Source organism: Medicago sativa, chromosome 2 (assembly GCF_051527215.1).
Source record: "Medicago sativa cultivar Bolivia chromosome 2, Bolivia_mono, whole genome shotgun sequence".
In the NCBI taxonomy this organism is placed as follows: Eukaryota; Viridiplantae; Streptophyta; class Magnoliopsida; order Fabales; family Fabaceae; genus Medicago; species Medicago sativa.
The window spans coordinates 82,001,113-82,025,146 of NC_140750.1; the positions used below are offsets into that span (position 1 = coordinate 82,001,113).

The 24,034-nt window shown below is 34.0% G+C and overlaps 1 protein-coding gene and 1 long non-coding RNA gene across 3 annotated transcripts; one reads left to right on the plus strand and one right to left on the minus strand.

Moving 5' to 3' along the window:
* The first annotated feature begins 11,614 nt into the window (after positions 1-11,614).
* Positions 11,615-12,704, plus strand: LOC146951472 (EPIDERMAL PATTERNING FACTOR-like protein 8). Its single transcript, XM_085747454.1, has 2 exons — positions 11,615-11,939; positions 12,163-12,704. Exons 1-2 carry the CDS (start codon positions 11,858-11,860, stop codon positions 12,423-12,425), a joined length of 345 nt encoding a protein of 114 aa, XP_085603580.1. The 5' UTR covers positions 11,615-11,857; the 3' UTR covers positions 12,426-12,704.
* An 8,869-nt stretch (positions 12,705-21,573) lies between these two features.
* Positions 21,574-23,944, minus strand: LOC146951473 (uncharacterized). Of its 2 annotated transcripts, none has more exons than XR_015027914.1 (4): positions 23,226-23,944; positions 22,171-22,233; positions 21,997-22,065; positions 21,574-21,914 (listed from the first exon to the last, which is right to left on the minus strand). It is a non-coding gene; the product is annotated as an uncharacterized LOC146951473 (long non-coding RNA). The 2 variants fall into 2 exon arrangements; XR_015027913.1 differs by having other exon boundaries at positions 22,171-22,238.
* Between the last annotated feature and the right edge of the window lie 90 nt (positions 23,945-24,034).

Below are 24,034 nucleotides of genomic sequence, written 5' to 3' on the forward strand. Positions count from 1 at the left end.
CTCCATTCCTAAACTTTGGTAGTTTAAGCATTTTAATTGTTTCAAAATTTTGAGTGTTTTAGAAACTCAAGATATAATTTACAATAGTTCTTCTAACTATACCCGAGATACTGAGAGTAGACTGGGTGCATAAATATGGAAATTTGTAAGATTCTATAAGGTTAAGGTATTTTGGTACATTACAGGTGATAGTTTGTATTTTGAGGTGTTAATAAATATCGATATTTTTTTATTGGTTTCTGTAAATATTTTACACCATCAAAATTTAGGAATGGAGGAAGTAGTTTGAATGGTTGGGACTTATATCTTCTAGCTGGATTACCAAACCCAAAATTTATGTATTCCCTGCCTTTGAATCTGTTATACGCTGCTAATATGCATTTACACATATAGACAGTCTCACTGTTAATGTAAGTGAGAGAAGTGTCATAAACACTCTTTTTTAACACTCATTAACATTCACTTTCTTATTGGATGAAATCAATGTAGGTCGAATTCTGCTCTTTACCCAACAGTTATTGCTCGCTCCCAACCGAACATCCCAAAATACCCCTGCGTGAGTTAACTCACGCAAGTGTTAATTCCAGCGTGAGTTAAGTTGCGCAGCGCATGTTAAGATGCGCAGATTTTAACACTCGCGTGAGTTAACTCACGCAGGGGTATTTTCGGTATTCCAGTTGGGCGCGAGCAAAATGTGTTGGGTAAAGAGCAGTTACTATGTAGGTCTTACCACTTTACGTAGGATCCATTTTCAAAATACGAGACCCGCATTGATTTAACCCAATAAGAGAGATTGATAGAAAAAGAGTGTTCCTAACACTATTCATGTAAGTAATTAGTTACTTACAAATTGATGGTATTGTGGAGATTATTAACACCAAATAATTCGGAGTTTGTCCCTATAATGATGATGATGATGATGATGATGATGATGATGATGACGATGACGACGAGGACGACGACGAGGACGACGACGAGGACGACGACGACGACGACGACTTGGGTTAATGCCATTGGTTGTTAAAAGCCGAATGTGGGCGATTTCCATAGCTACATAGATGAAAAAAACTGCTTCTGGTGGCCTCATTGGTGACTCAAATGAGCTTTCCATTGTAACTTAAGAACTTCTACCGCCATTTCAGCTGAGATTTTGGGACTACTGCATGGTTTTAAGTTAGCTCAACAACAACAACAACAACCAAGCCTTATCCCACTAAGTGGGGGTCGGCTACATGGATCAAATGACGCCATAGTGTTCTATCAAAAACCATATTTGGATCCAACTCATTGATCTCTAAATCTTTTCTAATGATTTCTCTAATGGTTTTCTTAGGTCTTCCTCTACCTCTTTTAACCTGACTCTCCTCCATTTGATCTACTCTTCTTACAACGGCATCTACGGGTCTTCTCTCTACATGTCCAAACCATCTAAGCCTATTTTCTACCAACTTTTATACTATAGGTGCTACCCCCACTCTCTCTCTAATGGTGTCTGTAACAGCCCGATTTTCGCTAGTTTTATTTTATTAATTATTTATGTGTGTTGTGTGTGCTCTTATGTGATTATTTGCCTCTGTGTGTATTTTTGGTTGGGAATCGTAGAATTCGGTGTTAGAAGGGTATTTTAGTCATTTTGGACTTAGGGGCATTTTGGTCATTTTGAGGGCAGTGGCAATTTTGTAATTTTGCAGAAAGTTATTTTTTTAGTGTTTAGTGGAAGTTATTATTTTACCTAGTTACTAGAGAGGGTGTAGTAATTATTTTAATTATCGTTAAGTGACCGTTAGTGTTGTATTTTACCGGTAAGTGAGTAGTAACATTTTTGAGGTTGAATTAGAAATGGGTTAGGCCCATTAAGATTTGTGAGATGAGCCCATTAAGTGAGCCTTTATAAACTAATGTTGGTGAGAAGAGATAGGGTTACAACATTTTCATTTCATTTCATTGGAGAGGAGAAGAGATAGAAACTAGAGAGAGGAGCAAGAACAAGGGTTAAAGGCAAGAGGGAGATTCACCATCTAGGAGCTAAATTGAAGCTTGAATTAAGGATTCTTGGTGTTAGAGGTAAGGGGGTTAGTCTTTACTCATAATCACTTAGTTGTAGCTTCTACCCTAATTCTTTACTTAAGTGCTTATTTGAATAATTGATTATGGTGGAATTAATTGGTAAATTCGTGCTTATGTTGTGATGAAATGTTTGGGTATGTAAATTGTATGTTAATTGAGTTGTTGATGATGAAATTGCAAGCTTAAATCATGTACATATGTATGCTTTGTGTTTTGCCCAAAAATTGATGACATGAGATGTTGTTGTTGATGAATTATTGATGAACCCATGATTGATTGTTATTGTTGTTGTTGTTGTTGTTGAGAGATGTTGTTGTTGATGAATTATTGATGAATTATGATTGGTTTTGTTGAATGATGGTGAGATCATGATTATATGATGTAGTTGTTGTTGTGCTATGAAGTTCTCATCAATTTATGCTTTGGGTGTTGGTGAAAGTATTGTTGTGATTGAATTGTAGTGATTTTACAACTTTTGTGAAAATGGGTTGAAAATGAAGAAGTTTGATTTTGATGATGTTGAATGAGTTAAGGAAGATTGTTAGAATGGTTAGGATGGTAGGATTTTCTGTTTTAATCACTTGGCCTTGGAGAGAAATCATTTTGGAAAGAAAATGGGTTTTTGGTTAAAAGTCATTTTAAGAGCTTTTACAAAATAAGTCATTTTGGGATGAGTTTGATTAAGTTGTTTTAATGTTGAAATGTCAAGTTTTCAAGTGTGGTTGTATGGTCTAAGTGTTAGGAATACATTGGCGAAAACGGAACTGAAATCGGATTCGAAAACAAGATTTTATGCCCGAAAACGTAAAATTGCATTTTTGCTGTACTGGTGGAATGACACGACCGTGTGTCTGGATGACACGACCGTGTCAGAGTCCCCTGTAAGGGATCACACGACCGTGTGTCCTGACCACGCGACCGTGTCAGTTCTGCAGAATCCCAAAACCTTGTTTTTTTGTATTTTTGCGTACTTTTAAGCATACCAATGGATTCCAAACACCTAACCTTATTCAATCAGTTTATAATTAAGCTTCTAAGAGTATCATAGCTTGGGTCTAACTTGGTTTTGTTTTGGGAATTGAATTGGTTTTGCAAAATGATGCTAAGAGACGATTCGTGATTTTTGGGAATTCTTCATGTGTGGCCGATGAAATGCTTTTGTAACCTCCACTGCACACATAAGTGACTTATGAGAATACATGGCATAGGCAATTGAGCTTGTAGAATTGGTTTTGGTTCATAACTTCTATTATTTTTAAATGGTGACTTTTGGAGACGAACTTAGTAGAAATGAACCTTGATGAACTAAAGTCTTATGAATCTTTTGTGAATGGTCACATATGACTAGATAATTGTGTTTGAATGATTGTGGAAGGATGAGAATGATGTTTATCATAAACTGTTGTGTTATTCCATTTTACTTGATTTATGTGATGTAAATGGAAATGAATTGTGAGCCGATGTTGATGTTGTTGGTTGTTGATGTATATAATGATGATTAAGTTGATGATGTTGATGTATGTTGATGACTCTTATTTGATTGTGATTGTTGAATGTGTGGACACGTATACTTGATAATGCAGTTGTTGTTGAGGTAGTCAATGTAATTGGAGGTGTACTTTTACATTGTCGTTGTTATGTTGAAGTTGTGCATTATCGGGTCGTTGTTGTATGTCCATGCATCATGATCATGTTGAGTCATATGTTGAAATGTAAAAGGAGGTGTACTTTTACATAGTTGTTGTAAGAGGAGGTGTACTCTTACATGTAAGAGGAGGTGTACTCTTACATAGATGTTCAGTTGGCATCTAATGACTGTTGGTGATTTGGTACCACATGCATCTAGAGAAGAGTCTAGAACATTGCATGCATTTGAATAATTGATGAGTTGTGTCATAATTGAATATATGACTTGGTGAATATGTGTATTGGTGAAATTTGGAGAATGTTGTGATTACGTGGATTGGTGTATATGCACATTGGTGAATTTTGTGGATGGTTGTGACTAATTGTATTATGCTCTAATTGCATGTCTTAATTGTTTGTGCTTATACATTTGGTGAATCAATTGATGATGGTTATTTTAATAATAATGATGTGGTGATGTTCTTTGATAATGATGATGGCTTGCTTATAACTTGAAATGATGAATTGTACTTGTTGAATTAAGCATGCTAAATGAGTAATGAGGTAAGTGATGTGATCATTGATTGATGTTGATAAATGATGAGCTTTTATTGATGACTTGATTAGAGGTTGATTATGCATGCTATGCTATGATGATAATGTGATAGCTTGAGATGCAAGTAATGGGGGATGTTAATCATATGATGCTAGTATTCTAGGAGGGGTGGTTATGTATATGTGATATGTATAAATTCTTGAATACCATGTTTTTATATGTGGATTATGATTAATGTAATGCTTACCCCCAGTGGTTTCGACCGCCTACCTGTCTGTATGGATGGGTAGACGTTGTGCAGGACTAGACGCTTGGTGAGTTTGCTTGTTGGATGTTTGGACGACGAGAGCTTTCTCCGTTGTCGTGTCAGTGTCATAGTATATAGGCTCTGATTAGGGTTAGCGTCTGTTTGTTGTTTTGGATTCTGTTGCTATGTTGTTGTTATTGTCCACTTGTCGGACTTGGAGTATTTTCATATGAGGATTTATTTGACCATGGCATGTATATGTTGAAGTTTATGATTTGAATTCCGCTGTGACCGTTGAAATATTATATATATGCATGATATTGTTGGGTTTGTTTTGAGACGTAGCATCTATTTCTAGAATATTTCTGATGTATTCGCGCGTTTTACCGCTTAATAGAAATAGGGTGTTACAGTGTCATTCCTAATCCTATCCTGTCTAGTCTTATCACTCATCCAACGCAACATCTGCATCTCCACAATGCTTACTTTACTCTCGTGTTGGCTCTTAACCGCCCAACACTCCGCACCATACAACATTGCCGGTCTGACTGCTGTCCGATAGAACTTTCCTTTCAGCTTAAGTGGTACTTTCTTATTGCACAAAACACCTGAGGCTCTTCTCCATTTCAACCACCCAGCTTGAATACGATGATGTACATCATCTTCTATTTCTCCGTCATTTTGTACTATGGACCCAAGATATCTAAACCGCGTAACTTGGGGTATGATATGATCTCCAACTTTCACCTCCAAGGTAAACCCACTTCTCCTTTTGCTGAAGTTACATTCCATATACTCCGTCTTGCTTCTACTCAGGCGGAAGCCATACCCTTCTAAGGCTTGCCTCCAAGTCTCTAGCCTCCCGTTTAACTCCTCCCTCGACTCACCAATCAAGACTACATCATCTGCAAAAAGCATACATCTCGGTGCTAACTCTTGGATGTGTTCCGTCAGTACATCCAAAACTAAAGTAAAAAGATAAGGACTTAGGGTTGACCCTTGGTGTAGTCTTATTGTTATGGGAAAATCTACAGTATCTTCATCCTGCGTCCTCACACTAGTCGAAGCCCCCTCATACATATCCTGGATAGCTCTTATATAGGCAATCCTCATCCCTTTCTTCTCCAGGGCTTTCCACAAAATGATGCAGGAGGGTTTTATTAGTAATTTAGTAGTATTTATTATTTAGCCAAATCTTAGTAATTTTCTAGAACTTTCTATTATTATTACGTTTTATTTTATTTTGGCCCACGGGTTTGTTATTTCTTTCACTATATAAGCAGAACTTATGTAGCCTAAGAGGCACACTTTTTGATTCAATAAAATTATTCGAGATTTTCTCTCAATTTCTGGTGGATTCCGGAACCCATATTTTGATAGGTTTGTCTCTTGCAACCCTATTTTCACAAGTTTGTCGCTTGCAAACTTGTTCTTTTCTATCTAGGTTTAGCGCTTGCTAACCCTACGCTTCCGTACTGCGTCACAAAATCTCTCTAGGTACTCTATCATACACCTTCTCCAAATCAATGAAAACTAAGTGTAAGTCTTTTTTATCCGTCCGATATTGCTCCATCACGCGTCGAAGTAAGTAGATCGCTTCCATAGTAGACCTCCCAGGCATAAAACCAAATTGGTTATCCGTAACGTGAGTCTCTTTTCATAGTCTTCGCTCAATTACCCTTTCCCATAACTTCATGGTATGCCTCATTAGCTTAATTCCCCTATAATTCGCGCAATGTTGTATATCCCCCTTGTTCTTATAGATTGGAATTAAGGTGCTTCTTCTCCACTCGTCTGACATTTTCTTCGTCCTCATAATCTCGTTGAAAATTTTTGTGAGCCACACAATTCCTCTATCGCCAAGACTTTTCCACACTTCGATAGGTATGTTGTCCGGCCCAACTGCCTTGCCTATACGCATCCTTTTCAACGCTTCTTTCACCTCGTGCTCCTGAATCCGACGATAATAGTTATAGTTCCGGTCCTCCTCTCTGATGTCTAACCTGTTAAAGTCTGGTAAGATCTCATATCCTTCATTAAATAAGTTGTGGAAATACTTCCATCTATCCTTAATATCTCTTTCTTGCACCAAAACTCTACCCTCTTCGTCCTTAATACACTTCACTTGGTCCAGGTCTTTTGTCTTTCGTTCTCGTCCCTTCGCAAGCTTGTATATAGATTTCTCCCCCTCCTTGGTACCTAAAGATTGGTATAATCCTTCAAATGCTTGAGTTCTCGCTTCGCTCACCGCCTTCTTAGCTAGCTGAACAACTTTTTATTTCGTCCCTTTGTTAAACTTGACTTCCAAGTGCATTTGGTTCATAATGGTTATTCTACTACTTTTGCCGTTCAACCTAATTCTCTTTGAGATCCTTTATCCACTTTGTACCGCTGACTGGAATGTCCCTAATTGCTGTATTTATCTTAAAGTTAACGATTCTGCTGATTTTCTTGTCAATATTGGCCATCTTCGTATTTTCATTGACTATTGTGGAAGTTCCTGCTTAGTCTTTTTTCATTTTGATGTAACGGGGTAGTAGTACACATCATGTAGTTCCTTAGCCAGTTAGCCTTCATATTAAGGGTTTGAGTAGCTCAATTGGTTTGAGCTAAGGGTTAAGGAGTAGTAGTACACATCATGTAGTTCCTTAGCCAGTTAGCCTTCATATTAAGGGTTTGAGTAGCTCAATTGATTTGAGCTAAGGGTTAAGGAGTTGGAGTACAAAATTTTAAGATGTGCATTAAGTGCAAAATTCATTAAACAAAAAAGAAATTTTCTGTCAAATATTAAAAAATGAAAAGAGTTTATAGAGAGGTATACTAGCAAAAATACAGATACGATAGCATCCTTTTTCTGTAGACCCATATATATGCTCTCAGATTTCAGAATCGGGCCCATTTACTTTTATGAGAAAACATGTGAAGAAGACTGAATAGAGATGAAGAATGTTGACCAAGAAAAATAAATAAACAAAAGGGGTGAGAATGAGTAAATATAGAATAAACATAGCAGTAGATTGCCAAAAATGAATAGGAATTTAGGCATTTGGGAAGTAACAAATGAGAGGGGAACAAAGACGAGACAATGAGAAGACTGGTGCCAAATGACAAAGGAAAAAGTGTACGGATATGAGATGATGTCACCTTAATGATCTGAACAGTTACTTGTGTAAGGGGTTAGGTTTTAGGTAATGCCAAAACAGACCAGCTAGCTAAGGCAATTGTCTTATCATTCACTCTGTTGTCTTTAACCGGACACCTTCCTTATTAAAATGTTGTTGAGACAGAGATACTCATTACCCACCGTTTGATTCTAAGTTGGATTTTAATAGAAATCTTTGGATGCATTCCATAAAGTAATGCCTGCTAGGTCCCTCCTGGGACTTCAGGTGCTTTATTAGGGTTCACCCCCACCCTCTCTACTCCTTTTCTTTCGGCTGCTATAAGCCTATACAAATACTAATAAGTACTAACTGTTGCTTTCAAATTATTTCCATCTTTTATTAGTAGTAACAATTAGTACAATCACACTAGTATAGCTCAAGGTTGCAAAGATATTTGATCTTTTGGAGCACAATTTTGAATATGCAATTTTTCATGTGAATTTAAAGGCCAAGTTTATTGGAAGGTGTTAGACCATTCTCAATGGTAGTACCTATCTCTATAAGACTTGATACCAAATTGGTACCATCATTAGCGATAACTTTTTTTGGGTACCTAATGAGGTGAAGGTCTCAACTAAGACCTCACTTTGTATGCGGGTTTCACATATCTTTAGTATTAAAAAATAAAATATAATAATATAAAGTTATTGATAGATGATTAGTGGATTCCGTTTAAGAAATTTGTGAGTAATGTCAGGTTTAAGGAAATAAGTGTTTATTAGTTACTGCTATTAAAAAATTATAAACAAGAGATGTGTACACGTGAGACCCGTTTGAATACTTAAAAATGAACTTTTCTATTGTGGATACTCTTAGAGATTAAATTGATAATAAATTGTTAGTTAATATATGAATCAATGGGATAGTAAGTTATTGAAATATAGAGAGCCGATTGGAATTAGTTAGTTAAAGGGTCATTTAATTTGGACGAAAATAGCCTTATAAAATAAAAAATAAAAACCACAAATTCCACCTTTCTAATTATCGATTTTTTACATTTTAGAATCATACAAAGTCAAAAATTAATTCGTGGTTTACTCTATTGATATTTTTGGGCAAAATTTCATACATAAAGTACATGCAAGATGAAACCACAAAATTAGCAAAGTACATACAAGATAAATTCCAGAATGACAGCTAGGTTGGGAAATTTGACAGGGTGATGGGGACACTACACTAGTCTACAGTACCAGTTTCATTTTTGGATTTTAGTAAACGATAAAGTAGGTCAAGACACATGTTTCTTTATTTGGGAAAAAGAGTTTGTTGTTTCCAAAATGTAGTTGATTTTCTTTGGATTATTCAGACACAGAAAATTCAAGAGAAGCTGGAAAAAATGAAGCTTAGGGGGGTAAAAAGTGAAGGCAAAAGGTAAAAATTGACAATGAATTTAACTGCACTTCGATGCTTCTCCAGTTCTTCTATATAATGCCAAATTTAATCTGCCTGAAAAACTGAAAAGCTTCTCCTGTTAGAATCATCATCAGTGAATCTCAACCCTGTGTCAGAAGGACATTCGTATTAGAAAATTGTTAGGTTAGTTAAGCACTGCAATTATATAATTTTATATAGAATCGAAAAATATAATTAATACTCCCTCCGTCCCGGAATAACTGACCCATTTTCTAAAAAAAGGTGTCCCAAAATAATTGACTCATTTCAATTTTCAATACAACTTTCATCATTCCCAATATAATATAACACTAAATAATACTACTTTTATCATTCTCAATACAATATATTACACTTTCCTCTTTATTTATACATTTTTCTTAATATGTGTGAAAAACAAAATTGTGTCAATTAAATTGGGACGGAGGTAGTACTTCATTTGCAATCTTAGCAAACTTAGAAATTTAAAACTATTAGTTTGGAACTTAGTGACTATCAATTAAGCTAAATCATACTGTTGATTCCTTATATCTTTATTTTATATTTTGATCTGGAATGGACCTATATTGGTGATAGAAGTTGTGAAAACATAATGGAGGACGTGCACAACTCTTCAAGACATTTCGCAAAACTGTCCAAATTTAAGTAAGACATACAACCAACCACAATGTCATATATTGTTTTTTTACTATTGTATGGCAGAAATCCGTTCTAAAATTACACCTTAAAATATGACTATTATACAACCACTTTAAAATATGATATGATTACCAATCAAAAACCCAAAGGGACATAAAAAAGAAGGAAATAATTGCTTGAAAACTCAAGCAATTTAGGGGAGAAGAGAGAGAATTCTCAAAAATTCAAAAGACTTTTTTATGTGAGTTATGAGATATACGGGGTCCTCTACTTATAGAGGAACTTCTTCGCAACCGAAATTAGCAAGACTTAGGGAAGGAGTAACTGACCCGATCAAGTGAAACTTGGGCGCAGAGAAACCAACTCGGCCAAGTCAAACAAAACTTGGGGAGCACGAAACTGATGGAAACTTAGGGCACATGATACATGGGCAAAACATGCCGGAATAAATACGCACGAAATTAAAAAAAAATTATACATTTTTTGGGTGCTAAAAAATTAGCATTTAGCCGAGGTTAGGCTCGACCGGACAACGGCAGAGTCGTGCATGTAGTAATTGATTTTGTGTGCGTTCCTTCTCATCCACTACTAGTTGGTGCTAATTTTTAAACATGGATCTTCTACTATTTTCAATTTACACACACTAATTCATCTGAGTGATTTCTGAAATCAATGAGACTTGAAGTAAAAACACAAGAAAACATAACGATGGGCGCTCTAAGTGCAAAACCAGGCACTGGCTCTCTGGGATTAGGTGTTGGGCGCTCCAAGCAGTTCCAATGCGGGCGCTAGGCATCCATACGAGCGCCTGGATGCAATTCTGGGTTGTTCTTGACTTGTGTTTTGTGCATTTTTATCATGTTTTAGGGTTTCAATGGATGTAACTCTTTATAGATTTGATTGAAATGTTTGTTTTGTTACACATAACTTAAAGTGAACTAATACATCTCTTGAATCAAAAGTTATAATCTCAAATGATTGCAACTCTTGGTGAAACGTTGCCTTTTCATATGTGAGCGATGTATCATATGTTTTAAATACATGGTATATATCCATCAGAATTTGGAGACGAATTTGACAAGTTTTATAGCTTATTCTCTCCCATTTTCTCACTCTGAATCATCATCATCTTCTCTAATGCATGAGTGATGTGCAGGAAACATTTTTCATAAACTACCGTCAAAATATATGCTTAGTGTACTTGGGAAAATCACGTTAAGGCATCCAAAATATCCTGAAGAGAATTCGTTTTTCACATCATTTGCATCCAATACATATTTTAGTGGAGGCAAATCGAACCTAGGAGATTCACATGTGATCAATGATTAGATGCTTAATAACTACTCCCTCCGTCCTATAATAACCGAGTCATTTGCAAAAAAAAAGTGTCCCAAAATAACTGAGCCATTTCACTTTTCAATACAATATTAATTACTTTTTCCCTTTATAACTCTAATTAATACTACTTTCATCATTCTCAATACAATATATTTCACTTTACATTTATGATAGTGGAGAATGCACCAATACATAACAAGTGCACTTAAAACTATTTTTCTCTCTCCTTCATTTATTCATTTTTCTTAATACTTGTGAAATGAACTTTTGGCTCAGTTAATCTGGGACGGAGGGAGTACTATATATGTATGAAAGAGTGTCCATTACTAAAAGAAAACAATTTCCTTAAATAAATCTTTGAGAAGAATTAGTCTGATCTCAAATATTGACTTTAAACTATCTTCTATTTTTTGGTCAATCCAATATTAACTATTAAGTATATGAGTTTGAGCAATTATTCTAGGGTAACAAAGTAATTTCAAGATAACAGAAAACACAGTGATCTTCCCATGGCAGGGTAAATATCCACACACACACACACTGGCCAATGTCAGTCAATCACTATTCACTAACAATCCAAAGTCAGTTTACCAATTTCCCAAAAATGTGCAAACTACACACATTTACACTGTGTGAATCCTATTTTCATTGGTGAATAAGCCATAGAACCAGACCATTGTCTCTCCCAAAGGAAACATCCCTCAACTTTATCTAACACATTAATTTCAAACTCTTGTTTTATTTTCACATCTATTTTCAACCACACCATATGCATGTACACTTTCACTTATCAGCATTGTTCTATTCCTTTCTCAAACAATCTCCTTCATGATGTCTCCACTTAGACTATTCAAAGTTGCAATCACTGTCTCTTTCATTTTTTCCGTCATTGTTCTACTTCCTAGATCAGGTAAAAAAATGTCTCTCATAACCTTTTCACTAACATGTCTAGTCTCTTTTTATCTCTCACTTTTATTCTCTTGTCTTTGTAATGACGGTGAGTTTGATGAAATCACAGTAGCATATCGTGATACTTTTAAATCTGATCATCGTCAATACAAACATGCATTAGGGTTAAATAGTATATTGTTTTTTTATTGTATTTTTTATGTTTATCATTATTTGTTGAGCAGGTGGAAGTGTATTGTGTGATGAGATGAGGAGGGAGAGTGGTTTGGAGGAAAGGAAAGTGGCAATAGGGTCAAAGCCTCCAGTTTGTGTAAACAAGTGCATGAAGTGTAGGCCATGCATGGCTACTGTGGTTGTTAATGACCATGATCACCAAAGAAAAAGGAAGATGAAGGGCTTCAAATTAGAGTCCTCTCACGAGGAAGATGATAGCTATTATCTCCTTTCATGGAAATGCAGATGTGGGAATAAGTTGTTTCAACCATGATTATTAATTTCTATGTATAAATTATTCCATCAAGAGTTGGAGCTTCTATTTGTCAGTTTCTATTTCTTCATGAGCATTTTAAGGAAGGGGGATTTGTACTCTTCATATACATGTTAATTAGCTAATATGTCAACCTTATTGTCATTTTTTTTTTATGGCTATCTTATTAAACTAATGTGCTTCTAGTAAATTAGTTAAAAGTTACTCCAATTTATCTTGAAGTTGCCTTTTTTGTTTTGTTTTGTTTCTCTAGTCAATTTTGGTCATAAATATGTAGAGATAAATTGTTTACACCCAAGATCACTTCATAAATATATATATTCAGAAAAAGTATATAATTTTTGTGTCCTTCAAAAGTACATTTATGGACAAATTTTATCATCAAAAAGTGTACTTTAACAGCTACATATGGTGTAGGAAAAGTTATTCTCAAACACTCAAATACTTGAGTTTGAGTATAAGTAGAAAAATTTAATGAATTTAAACGTATATATTGAGATGATTTAATCAAGTCTTCACTTGATGATAATATATTACTCCATAAATCAAGTCTTGAGATGATTTAAGCAAGGCACGAGAAATTGTACCTGCTACTTCATTTTTCAAATTGACATCCTTATTTTATTGCAAAAACATATTGAAATTATGTGTTTAATAATGTAAATGTTGATGCATTTAACTTGTCCAAGATGAGACAGAATTTGAGTGAGCAAAGAACGCAGCAGTTGTGTCCTTAATAATAAGTGGGTCCGGGGGTTCATATATGGGAGACAGAAATGTTTGGAACTCAAGAGAAAATTTTACTTGATTTGACTGCAAACCAATTTCATTTCAATGCTATGAAAACAGTTTCACCCATTTGTCAGCTTCGGACAAGCTAAGCATAGGTGGGTACACCAATTATTTTTAGTAAAAAGAAAGCCGATGAGTTAAATTCAAGAAGTGATTTTCATTTTTGGAAAATGTTAATGAATGTCATTAAAACATTTTTAGATAGTAAATTTTTATAAAAGCTAATACAACGGAAATCAAAGTATTAAGTTTTTTCAATTAGTAGTTTTTTAATTGTAAATATTTAAAGAGTGTCTTTAGGAATTAGGACACTCACTCATTAACACGACCCTTCATTTTTTGACAAAATCATCAAACTGATTTTTAAAGAGTAAATATAGCTACATTTGTTTCTCAACAAATAAATGAGAGAATAAAAGAAAAAATTACTATATGATACTTAGGTTGATCTTTTTTGAACTACATTTTATTCCAAGTATCGAGTCTCATAATCTTCTTTTCATCGTTGATGGATATAAAATGCGGCGGACATATAAAAACAAGAAAGGATAAGTTAAATAAATCATAAACCATATATAAAAAATAAAAACAAAAACAATTGCACAAAATAACTAAAAAGAAAAGAAAGAATAATTTAGAAAAAAACAAGAAATCATATAAAACAAATAACATATGTATCTTCCATATGTGTTTGACCATGTGGTGCGCATACAAGGTCAGGAGTGACTTGTTCTCTGAGCCACCAGGATATGATTCGTAAGGCTGTGTCTGAGCCTCCTCCTTAGCCTCCTTCTGTTGCGTTTCATGCTCAAACTTGGGGACATGCTGAGACTTTGGCTCCTGAGACAGTCCGAGTTTGTCATGTATGGTCTTCCTCGAGAGTTCCTACCTAGTCAAGGGAATCATGCTCATCCAGTTTCCTTTAATGTGGTTGAGGTGTGCGCCCATATCTAAAACGTTGACAAATACAAATAAAAATTAAAATGTCAAAAAAATTCATAGATAACTCAAAATTCAGCGCACTTAAGTCTATTTCAGATGCTTAGGAACATGTTTCGGTTTCTAAAATTTAAAAATACAATGCAATGCAAAGCCAAATGTTTTAGTAAATGTGAACCAACATGTTTAGTGACGGGAAAGGTCTCAAAATCAACGGATTCGAGCAAGATTTGTATTTAGTTTTATTTTTCCTTTTCTTGTTTTAGTATTTTATGTTGAAAAATGCAACTTCGGAAATGAGGGATGAAGCTTGAGCCTGTCTTATATATTGGACGGGGTAAAATGGAAAACTAATAGGACACACGAGAAGTCGGGGGGTAAGAAATTCCCTTATGTGGATAGCATTAGCGTTTCCAAGGTAGAGTTACAGAAGTCGTTTTCACATTGACAGATGTAACTAAGCTTAAACGGATGACCGATTGAGTTTGAGAATGAACCCACCACCATAAAAAAACAATTAAATCTTATCTCATTAGTTAAGTGAGATCGGGTACATTGATCAAATGACATCGTAATGTTTTATCCAACAAAGGAAAATTTCAAGGTGAACATTATCCTATCTTGAAGTTTTGTTAGGTACCTACCATAATCCAATCGTTTAATATCATGTCATATTTTTATGTTTAATTGTTTTAAAATAAATTAAAATTTAGGTGGGCTAATTTAGTTTCTTCAAAAATAAATTAAAATTTTGAATTAGTTGTTGATACAAAATATCATTATCCAACAAAACTAAAGGTATGAAAGAACTCTCTAAGTTTTAATTCGAAATTTAGTTAGTCCATTTAAAATTACCGTTTTTTTTTTTTGACAAAATGTTTAAAATTACCGTTGAAAGTTAATTTTTGGAGGAAAAAAAAAATCAATCTATCATTCAGCTAAATTCTATTCACCCAATGAAGTCAAATACAAACCCATGAATTGGGGCAATTTGTTCCCAATAATTGATAAATTTCAAACCACGTAAATGATTAATTGAGTAGTTATTTGACTCTTATGAATATATGGTATTCTATGTTAATAATGAAACTCTCCTTATATGGTAGCTCTATTAGTGTGTTTAGAGTTGTGCTTACCACCACTATTGATAATCATACAAGTTGTCATATAGGACAGACCCAATCAACAGATCACTAAAATCCTTTGTTTTAGGTCTCTTAAAAAAATCCTAAATAATAGTGAAGACTTTTTAATAAATAAAAAAAAAGTTTATCAAATTAGAGAATAATGTCAATTTTTTTTGAAAGCGTATTACTGAACATTATTTTGAAACAAGGTAGCTCATATTAGCGAAATAATTCAATTTAAAACTCACATAAAATCTCTCTCAAAATTTGTTTTTAGACCACCTTCAGCAGTGAGTTATAATATGAGCAAGGGCCTAGTCGTGAATGTCTTGGGCCGATTACAGTACATAGGTCTTGGGATAGCTTCCTATGTGAATCTCCTATTAACTTTTAAGAATTTCTTGTCTCACTCTCCAACTTTCTCACACGCCCTATTTTCGGATTTTAAAATCTAAAAATGGAGAATTTTTTTAATGTGATTTATGAATTTGGAAGAAAAAAATCTGAAATGCAGTAGGGTGTTTGAGAAGTAGGGTGTTTGAGAAGAGAGTAGAGAGCGATAAAAACCCATCTTAACTTTTTTCTTTCAAAGGAAAAACCATAGTAACTTGTGGATGAGATTGTGCCCTTCTACATAGAGTTCAAAGGGTCATGCATGAATGATGTGTTTATGAGAATTAGCTTTTTCATTCAAAAAGGTTTAGCAGCGCAACTTGTTGCTCATTTGTCTTCCACTCATGTGTAAAAGTGGGTAGTAAGATTAAGAGAAAGATAACATTAACATGCGAGTAATAAGACTATAAAGTGGGTAGTAAGATTAAGGGAGAGGAGTCTCATAAGTCCTAACTTAAGTGGCAAAAATGCCGAAATTGTTAGGCCAGATGTCATGACCGGGGTTTGAACCTCGGTACCTCCACTTTGTGTGTGTGAGTTTATGATGACTTTGCTATCTCTTCTATCTACCAAAAAAAAAAAATTAAGGGAGAGGAAGATAGTTAGGTGAGGGAATGAGAGAAAAGAGAATGCGATGATCCATTGACTAGAGAGCTGAACGATGATAAATATCATCATATCATATCTGATTGTCTCATCAAATAATTAGACAAGATACAAGAATAATTATTATATCATGTCTCTTATTCGGACCACCAAACAAACCCGTCTTACAAGGTTAAAAACTCATATTTTTAAGATTTGATTACTACTTGAGAATTCTTTTAACATATATCTTTAGTTCACAAGTTAGTATGGCATTAGTTTAGGAACGACTTTGAAGTGATAAGACTCTTAAGTCAACATTAGTGATGAAAGTGACGAATTAAATAAAACTAAGAAATTGGGAGGCTATGTTAGCAACCGTCCATTTTCATTCGCATCAATTTTCAGGAGCAATTACTGAATGCGACCTTTTTGTTGTTTACCAACTGTTCACCCTTGGGTCATAATAGAGTAGCAAAAGCATCAAATATCTTCATGTATCGGATTAATAATTAATGTCATCGCTGTTCATATTTTTATTGATGTCGGTACTGACCTCCCTAACATGCTTTTTTCATCCCTAACATGCTTTTGTCATCGGAGGGTTGTGATTTGATCATGAAGATTTTTTAATTTTTAAACGGCATTTGATCACGATGATTAATTCACTGTTCTTTCGTGGATCATAGGATTAATTCATACGATGTTGCTTATTTGGTTGGATCATGGGCTCGTTGTGGATCGAGTCTTAACGCAATTCAAAACACCTTTGTTAACTTAATAATGAGATTGAAGATTAATGATGGAATGTGATAAATAAAAGTTAAAAAAGAAATTGAAAAAATGTTATAACTATATAATGAAAAAAATGAAGAGATAGAGATGGGTGATAGATAGGAAAAGAAAAATGTTATTTGAACAACAAAATAGTTGTCCAACAACATATTTATATATGATTTATGTACAATTTCAATGTTTATATGTTCTCTTCATCACTCAAATCATAAAATAGTTGTCTTCTATTCATGTGTAAGTAATTTTTGATATATATAAAATCTATAAATAATTTATTCTTATACGGTGTCAAATAATGATAAAATTTTTTTTTAGGGAAGAAAATAATTATCAAATTCTAGATGTTTGTTGCAGCAATCATGGGTCCAAAACTCCAAGTTTAATTACTATTTTTTTTTGTCCGGCCGCCTTGATCTATAAATAATTTATTTTTATACGGTGTCAAATAATGATCAATTTTTTTTTTTTAGGGAAGAAAATAATTATCAAATTCTAGAAGTTTGAATAAATTGCTTGCAGCAATTATGAGTCCAAAACTCCAGGTTTAATTACTATTTTTTTTTTGTCCGACCGCCTTGACAATCGTATTTCTTTTCATCTTATAAGATGAATAAGTGAGGTGTCTGGGGTTCGAACCAAAATCCCGACATATAATAATGCATTGTCCTACCAACCGAGCTATGCTCACGGGACAGTTTAATTACTATTATCTTGGGGTTATGAGACAAAATTCGTACAAGTAACATTATTTATTAGTATATGATGAATACGATATGATTGTTTAATTCACGCCTAGCTAGTGGGCAGTAAAAAGATATCAATAAGATTTATGCATATCTCGACTCGAATTATCTATGATAATTGAGTAAGTGATAACATTGCACCCATATCTTGACTTAAAATATCTAGTAAGTCTATTAACCATAGTGACTAAAGTTGTGTTATAAAATGACCAATTATGGCAACGCCGTATAGCAACAAAGGATGCAACTAGTTCACCCAAATAGTGTTGACGCATGGTTATTTTCTATTGGGAAAAGCCAAGATGGTGACTCACATGCAAAACTAATTTTGGACCGTCAATTTTGCAGCTAATAAAGAACAGAAACATAGGCATGGCAAGGGCCCACCAACCCATCCAATAATGTCAAACGTGTCTAGGAGGCAGTGCTCGTAAGGAATGATAAAATGAGCAAAGGATTTATGCCCGCAAAAACTATAATACCTAGGATACATAGGATAAATGAAGTAAATATCCAATTTTTTTTTTCTTCTGCCCCTATCGCCAAAAAAATTAACATGTCTGTCCCTAGTTGAAAATTATTGTTGCAAATACCCTTGTTCTTCTTTTAACTTGGCGAACATGTCTATTTTTTCAACAACCCCCTGCTAACCTGCAGTCTTTGCAGACTTTCTTTGAAAATTTTGTGCGTTCTACATTTAAATTGGCGAGCATCATTTTTTATTGGACCATGCTCTTGTTCCATATATAAAATTGGCGACCATGCCATTTTAATTTAATTATGTTTTTGAAAGAAGGTTCATCTAATTTAATGTATAATGTTGGATGGGGTACTCATGCTCGCCATTGTCAAGTTAGAACACAAAAAAATAAAAAATAAAATATGGCTTGCTCGCCATTTCAAACCAAGAACAGGAAAAAAAAATAAAATGCTCGCCATTCAGTATGTAGAACTGACAGAAGTTCAGTTAAACCTGCAAACTTGCAGGGGAAATTTAAAAAATGGTGATGTTCGCCAACTTAAAAGAAGAATAAGGGCATTTGTGACAATAATTTTGAACTAGGGGCAGACATATCAATTTTTTTGGTGATAGGGGCAGAAGAAAAAAAAATTCGTAAATATCTTATATCGCATTCAAATTTGACCAATACAAGTGCTGGTACACTTCGAATTTGAAGTTTGTGTCAAAATATCTCCTTTGTTTTATAGTAGTACTAACAAAAATATAAGAGTAGGGGTGTAACATGTTGATATCATAATACTAATTAGCAAAAAAGAGTGAGGTTGTAACATGTTGATATCAAAACAAATATAAAAATATAAATATAAATATAAATATAAATTAAAATCGTAAACCGGTCTAAAAGACTAAAAATTGCTAGTTATGAGGAGTAATCGTTTAAAGCATGATATCATATTGAGTCTAATAGAAATGACTAGTTTACTGTAACATGATTAACCAATGATTAAGAATTTAGTAAGGGATCCGAATTCTCGATGGGGGAAAAAATACGCAGTTACACGAAGCTTTTGATCTTACATGTTAGTATCAGTTCTTATGGTTCATATTATACAATAATAAAATGTTGTCCGATAATACTAATAATAACAACTCATTAGCTTCCAGAATAATAATATATAATGGTTGGAGTTTGAAACTCGAATTTTCCATATTTAAATGTGTGAGTCCGACAATTCAAAAGATTGAAACAGTTTCAACCATTAAATTAAGATTATATGGTTTGGATTGAAAACTACTTGACTTAAACTATGCACCAAATCCAAACGAGTCCTGATAGGTATACCACCATAGGTGGCAATACCACTCCTACACCCACATAAAAAAATGACACGTGGCAATGTGGGGCCCACACTCCCACAGCTCTTTCCAACCATTCTCTCTCTCCTCTCTACTTGCATCTTCTTCTCTCTCGCAGACTCTCTCGCTCCCTTTTTTTTTTATGTATGGAGAAGCAAGAAAAACAAAAACCACACAAAAAACAAATCACAGTTCTGAATCTGAATCAGGTAAAACTCAATTTTTAAGTAACCCACAACCTCTTCCTTTACCCTTTCACTCATTTTTGTGTTCCTTTTCTCCATGTTTCTTCTTCTACAGCCCATTGCTCTTGTATTTTAACAGTCGATGCTTCTGGTTCAGAGATTTGTGCAGTTTGACATCAAGTAGAACAAATTTGTGTTCTTTTCAGTTCATGTGAATGACCCATTATTCCTTGATCTGATTTTGATAAAATTATCCTTTAAACTTAAGTGGAAAATTGAAAGACATTGAACAAATTTATGGATGATGATCATTTTTAAGTTAATGGACAGAACAGAGAATGGGTAATTGGAGAATGAGTTGCTGGAAATTAAAAGAAGATGGAGGCGAGGATTGGGTGTGGTGTGGAAAGGGAGAGAAGAGAGAGGGAAAATGGGTTTTGACTACATTTTTTATAGCCAAATATATGGTCTGTATGACCACATTTTTACACATGCGTGACCACTATTTTTTCATAAATTAGAACTTGTCCGTCCATAGGCGTGATAAACTTGCCGATTGTAAAACAGATTATTTATGGTTGGAAATGCTTTTAGTGCAGTGATCAAATGAGATTATGCGTTCGATTCGCCTAAAACGAAATTATTTACATCTGGGAAATATAAACTAGCCAAATATATGGTATGTATGACCACATTTTTACAAATACGTGACCACTATTTTTTCATAAATTGGAACTTGTCCGTCCTTAGGCGTGATAAACTTGCCGATTGTAAAACAGATTATTTATGGTTGGAAATGCTTTTAGTGCAGTGATCAAATGAGATTATGCGTTCGATTCGCCTAAAACGAAATTATTTACATCTGGGAAATATAAACTAGCCAAATATATGGCCTGTATGACCACATTTTTACAAATACGTGACCACTATTTTTTCATAAATTAGAACTTGTCCGTCTTTAGGCGTGATAAACTCGCCGATTGTAAAATAAGTTATTTATTGTTGGAATTGCTTTTAGTGCAGTGATCAAATTAGATTGTGTGTTTGATTCGCCTAAAACAAGATTATTTATACCTGGTAAATATAAACTAGCCAAATATATGGTATGTGTGACCACATTTTTTAATATGCGTGACCACTATTTTTTCAGAAATTAGAACTTGTCCGTGTTTAGGTGTGATAAACTCGCAGATTATAAAATAAGTTATTTATTGTTGGAATTGCTTTTAGTGTAGTGGTCAAATTAGATTATGTGTTTGATTCGCATAAAACAAGATTATTTATACATGGGAAATATAAACTAGCCAAATATATGTTTTGTGTGACCACATATTTTAAGGTGCGTGACCACTATTTTTTCAAAAATTAGAACTTGTCCGTCTTTAGGCGTGATAAACTTGCAGATTGTAAAAGAAGTTATTTATCGTTTGAAAGGCTTTTAATGCAGTGATCAAATGAGATCATGCGTTCGATTCGCCTAAAACGAAATTATTTACATCTGGAAAATATAAACTAGCCAAATATATGGTATGTATGACCACATTTTTACATATGCGTGACCATTATTTTTTCATAAATTAGAAAGTCTCACTGACAATTGGCTTGAATTGATTTTTTTTTTTTTGCACATATAAGTTACAAATAACCAAATAAACGAACAATATAACCATAATTTTAGAATGTCTTTCATTAGTTTTCTATTATGAGGCATGCAAACTTAGAGATGACTAGTTTTAAACACATGAAAGAAAAAAAAAACATGGTTACGCCTTTGTAAAATTGTGGTTACACACTTCAAATATTTGGTTATACATAATTTTCATGTGAAAACAATATTATTTTAAGGCGAGTTATCACTGAAATATCAAAAGTGATAAAATGTAGTACATCAAACAATAGAAAATACATGGTGGAATAAGTGTTTCAAACAATAAAACTAAAACTAAATAAGGTAGCCATATCATATACATGGCCGAATTAGTACATCACATAATAAAATAAAATTCAAAAAATTGAACGTAGTTGCTTGAAGTTGATTCTTCTGAGCTTGACTCGGATTTTTTATTGACTTCTATCAATGATTTCGTTTCACAAACATGCCTTAACTGTACCTGAAAATGAACCATTTACACATCTATGGCTTTAGTCTGGGATAGTTATACAAACTTTGAAACCAAATCTAAGTGTACTTACATTACTTTCATTTGCCACATGAATTTTTTTGTGTTTCAGATGGCCCATCTTGCGTCATTCATGTATGTCCTGTATACAAATGTATAAGAAAAGCAACATAGAGAGAAATATTTGCATCAAAGGCAATCTTTCAAAAGTTACAAACAATAAATAATTAAGAATAGAAAGACACACCTCAGGCTTGCCATAATTGTTCTTCCTAAATTTCAAGGATTTTGGATCAATTTGACAATTTGTCTGGTCTAACAGCAAAAAAAATTGTTTAGTACATGACCTCTGTTGCGATATAGAAAGAATCAAAACCAAATGATACAAGAACAAGAACAATATACAAATAACAAATGTTCCACCAAACAAGTAGGCTATATGTCTATCAGAGAAAACATAAGCAAACCAATTATGTTAAAAGCTGTAACAAACAAAAATTAACATTAATCATCAGTTTGCATAACAATCACATCCCATCAGTGAAAAGATGTTTAAACATGCTGAAACAAAATGACTCAAACCTTGAGCAAATTTAAATTAAATACACAATATTCTCAACACCTCAATTTGATGGATCAAAGGTGAATGAGAAGCTGCACAAGTCTTCACTATTCTTATCTCAAGATAACCCTCCACCAAAATTCAAGGTATGGTTGTATTCAATTCATCTTGATGGTGGTGCATGACAATGCCACACCGTAATTATATGATGTCCAAATTTAATATCATCCTATATTGGCCACGAGATATGTCAGATGTTCTATTGAATTTTGGCCACAAGCAAGAAGATTCACTATTATTTTGATTGAATTGAATCGAGCTGCAATATACGTAAACCATCCCTAAACACTTGATCCTCAATTATACTTCGAACACCATTCAACCAAACCAACATTATCTAAAGCTTAAGTGATTCTCAAAATTCTTCATCATCTTTATCAAGTCTAGTATTATCAGCAAATTAAATACTAAAAACCTAGAAAACTATCATGATAAGTGCTTATAACATTAAACCTAATTCATTGAATGCAAAAAATTAACTTTGATTTTGAAAAATTAATTTCAAAATCAGTGTTTACTAATTTCGAAACTAAGAAGAGTTTAACAGTGTTTACCAATTTCAAAACTAAAGTTGTTTTTTAGTTATTAACATTATTCAATGTAATTTTTCAAAACACAAAATCCCTAAATTACAACCCTCAAACCCACAAATTGAAGGAAAAATTTGAGATAGATCTCACCTTCAACAAAGATGGAGAATCAGCAATAGAGGCAGTCCGACCATAGAGAGTGGTAAATCTGTAGATGCAGTCCAGCAATGAGCCCAACACAATAAAAAAATGTGTGAACAAATCAAAGGGAACAACTCCTAATTTATTGTCGCAAACTTCATTTCACTCATCTGAAAATCCAAACAAACTCTCTTCTTCTTTTTTGCTCAGATTCGAACAATACATATGAAAATTGAGATCTTGTTGATGATTGTGTTTCTAGTTAAAATCTATGTTTTGTTTTGCTGATTTTGAATGTTGTGTTTTCTGGGTTCTGATGGGGACGATGGGACACAATTGTAAGAATGACGGTGGTGTCAGATATGAGGCGGCGATGGTGGTGGTGGTGAGAGTGTGTGACGGTCGTCGGCCGTCGAGAATGATGAAGGTGTCGACGAAATAAGAATATGGATGGGAGAGAGATGAGAAAAGTGAGGATGAAGGTTGGACCTTTGGTTGTCGCCGCCGTCGTCGCCGTAAACAGAAAAGGGTCGGTGGAGGTTGTGGAGATGGTGGAGGGTTTGAGAGAAGAGAAAGAAGGACAGAAAAAGTGAGGGTGAAGGAAGAGAGATAGGGTTTGTTTTGGACAAAATCACCCCTTATTTTTTACAAATGGACAAAATTGCCCCATGCCACATAAGGATTGGTAGGAGGTGTATCATGAAAAGGGTGACCAATCTTTTTCCAATCCAAATAGAGTGGGAGGAGGTATCCATTAATTCTCTCATATGTCTTAATCATGAGCTTGTATTTTCATGATCTAATGCCGCCATATATAC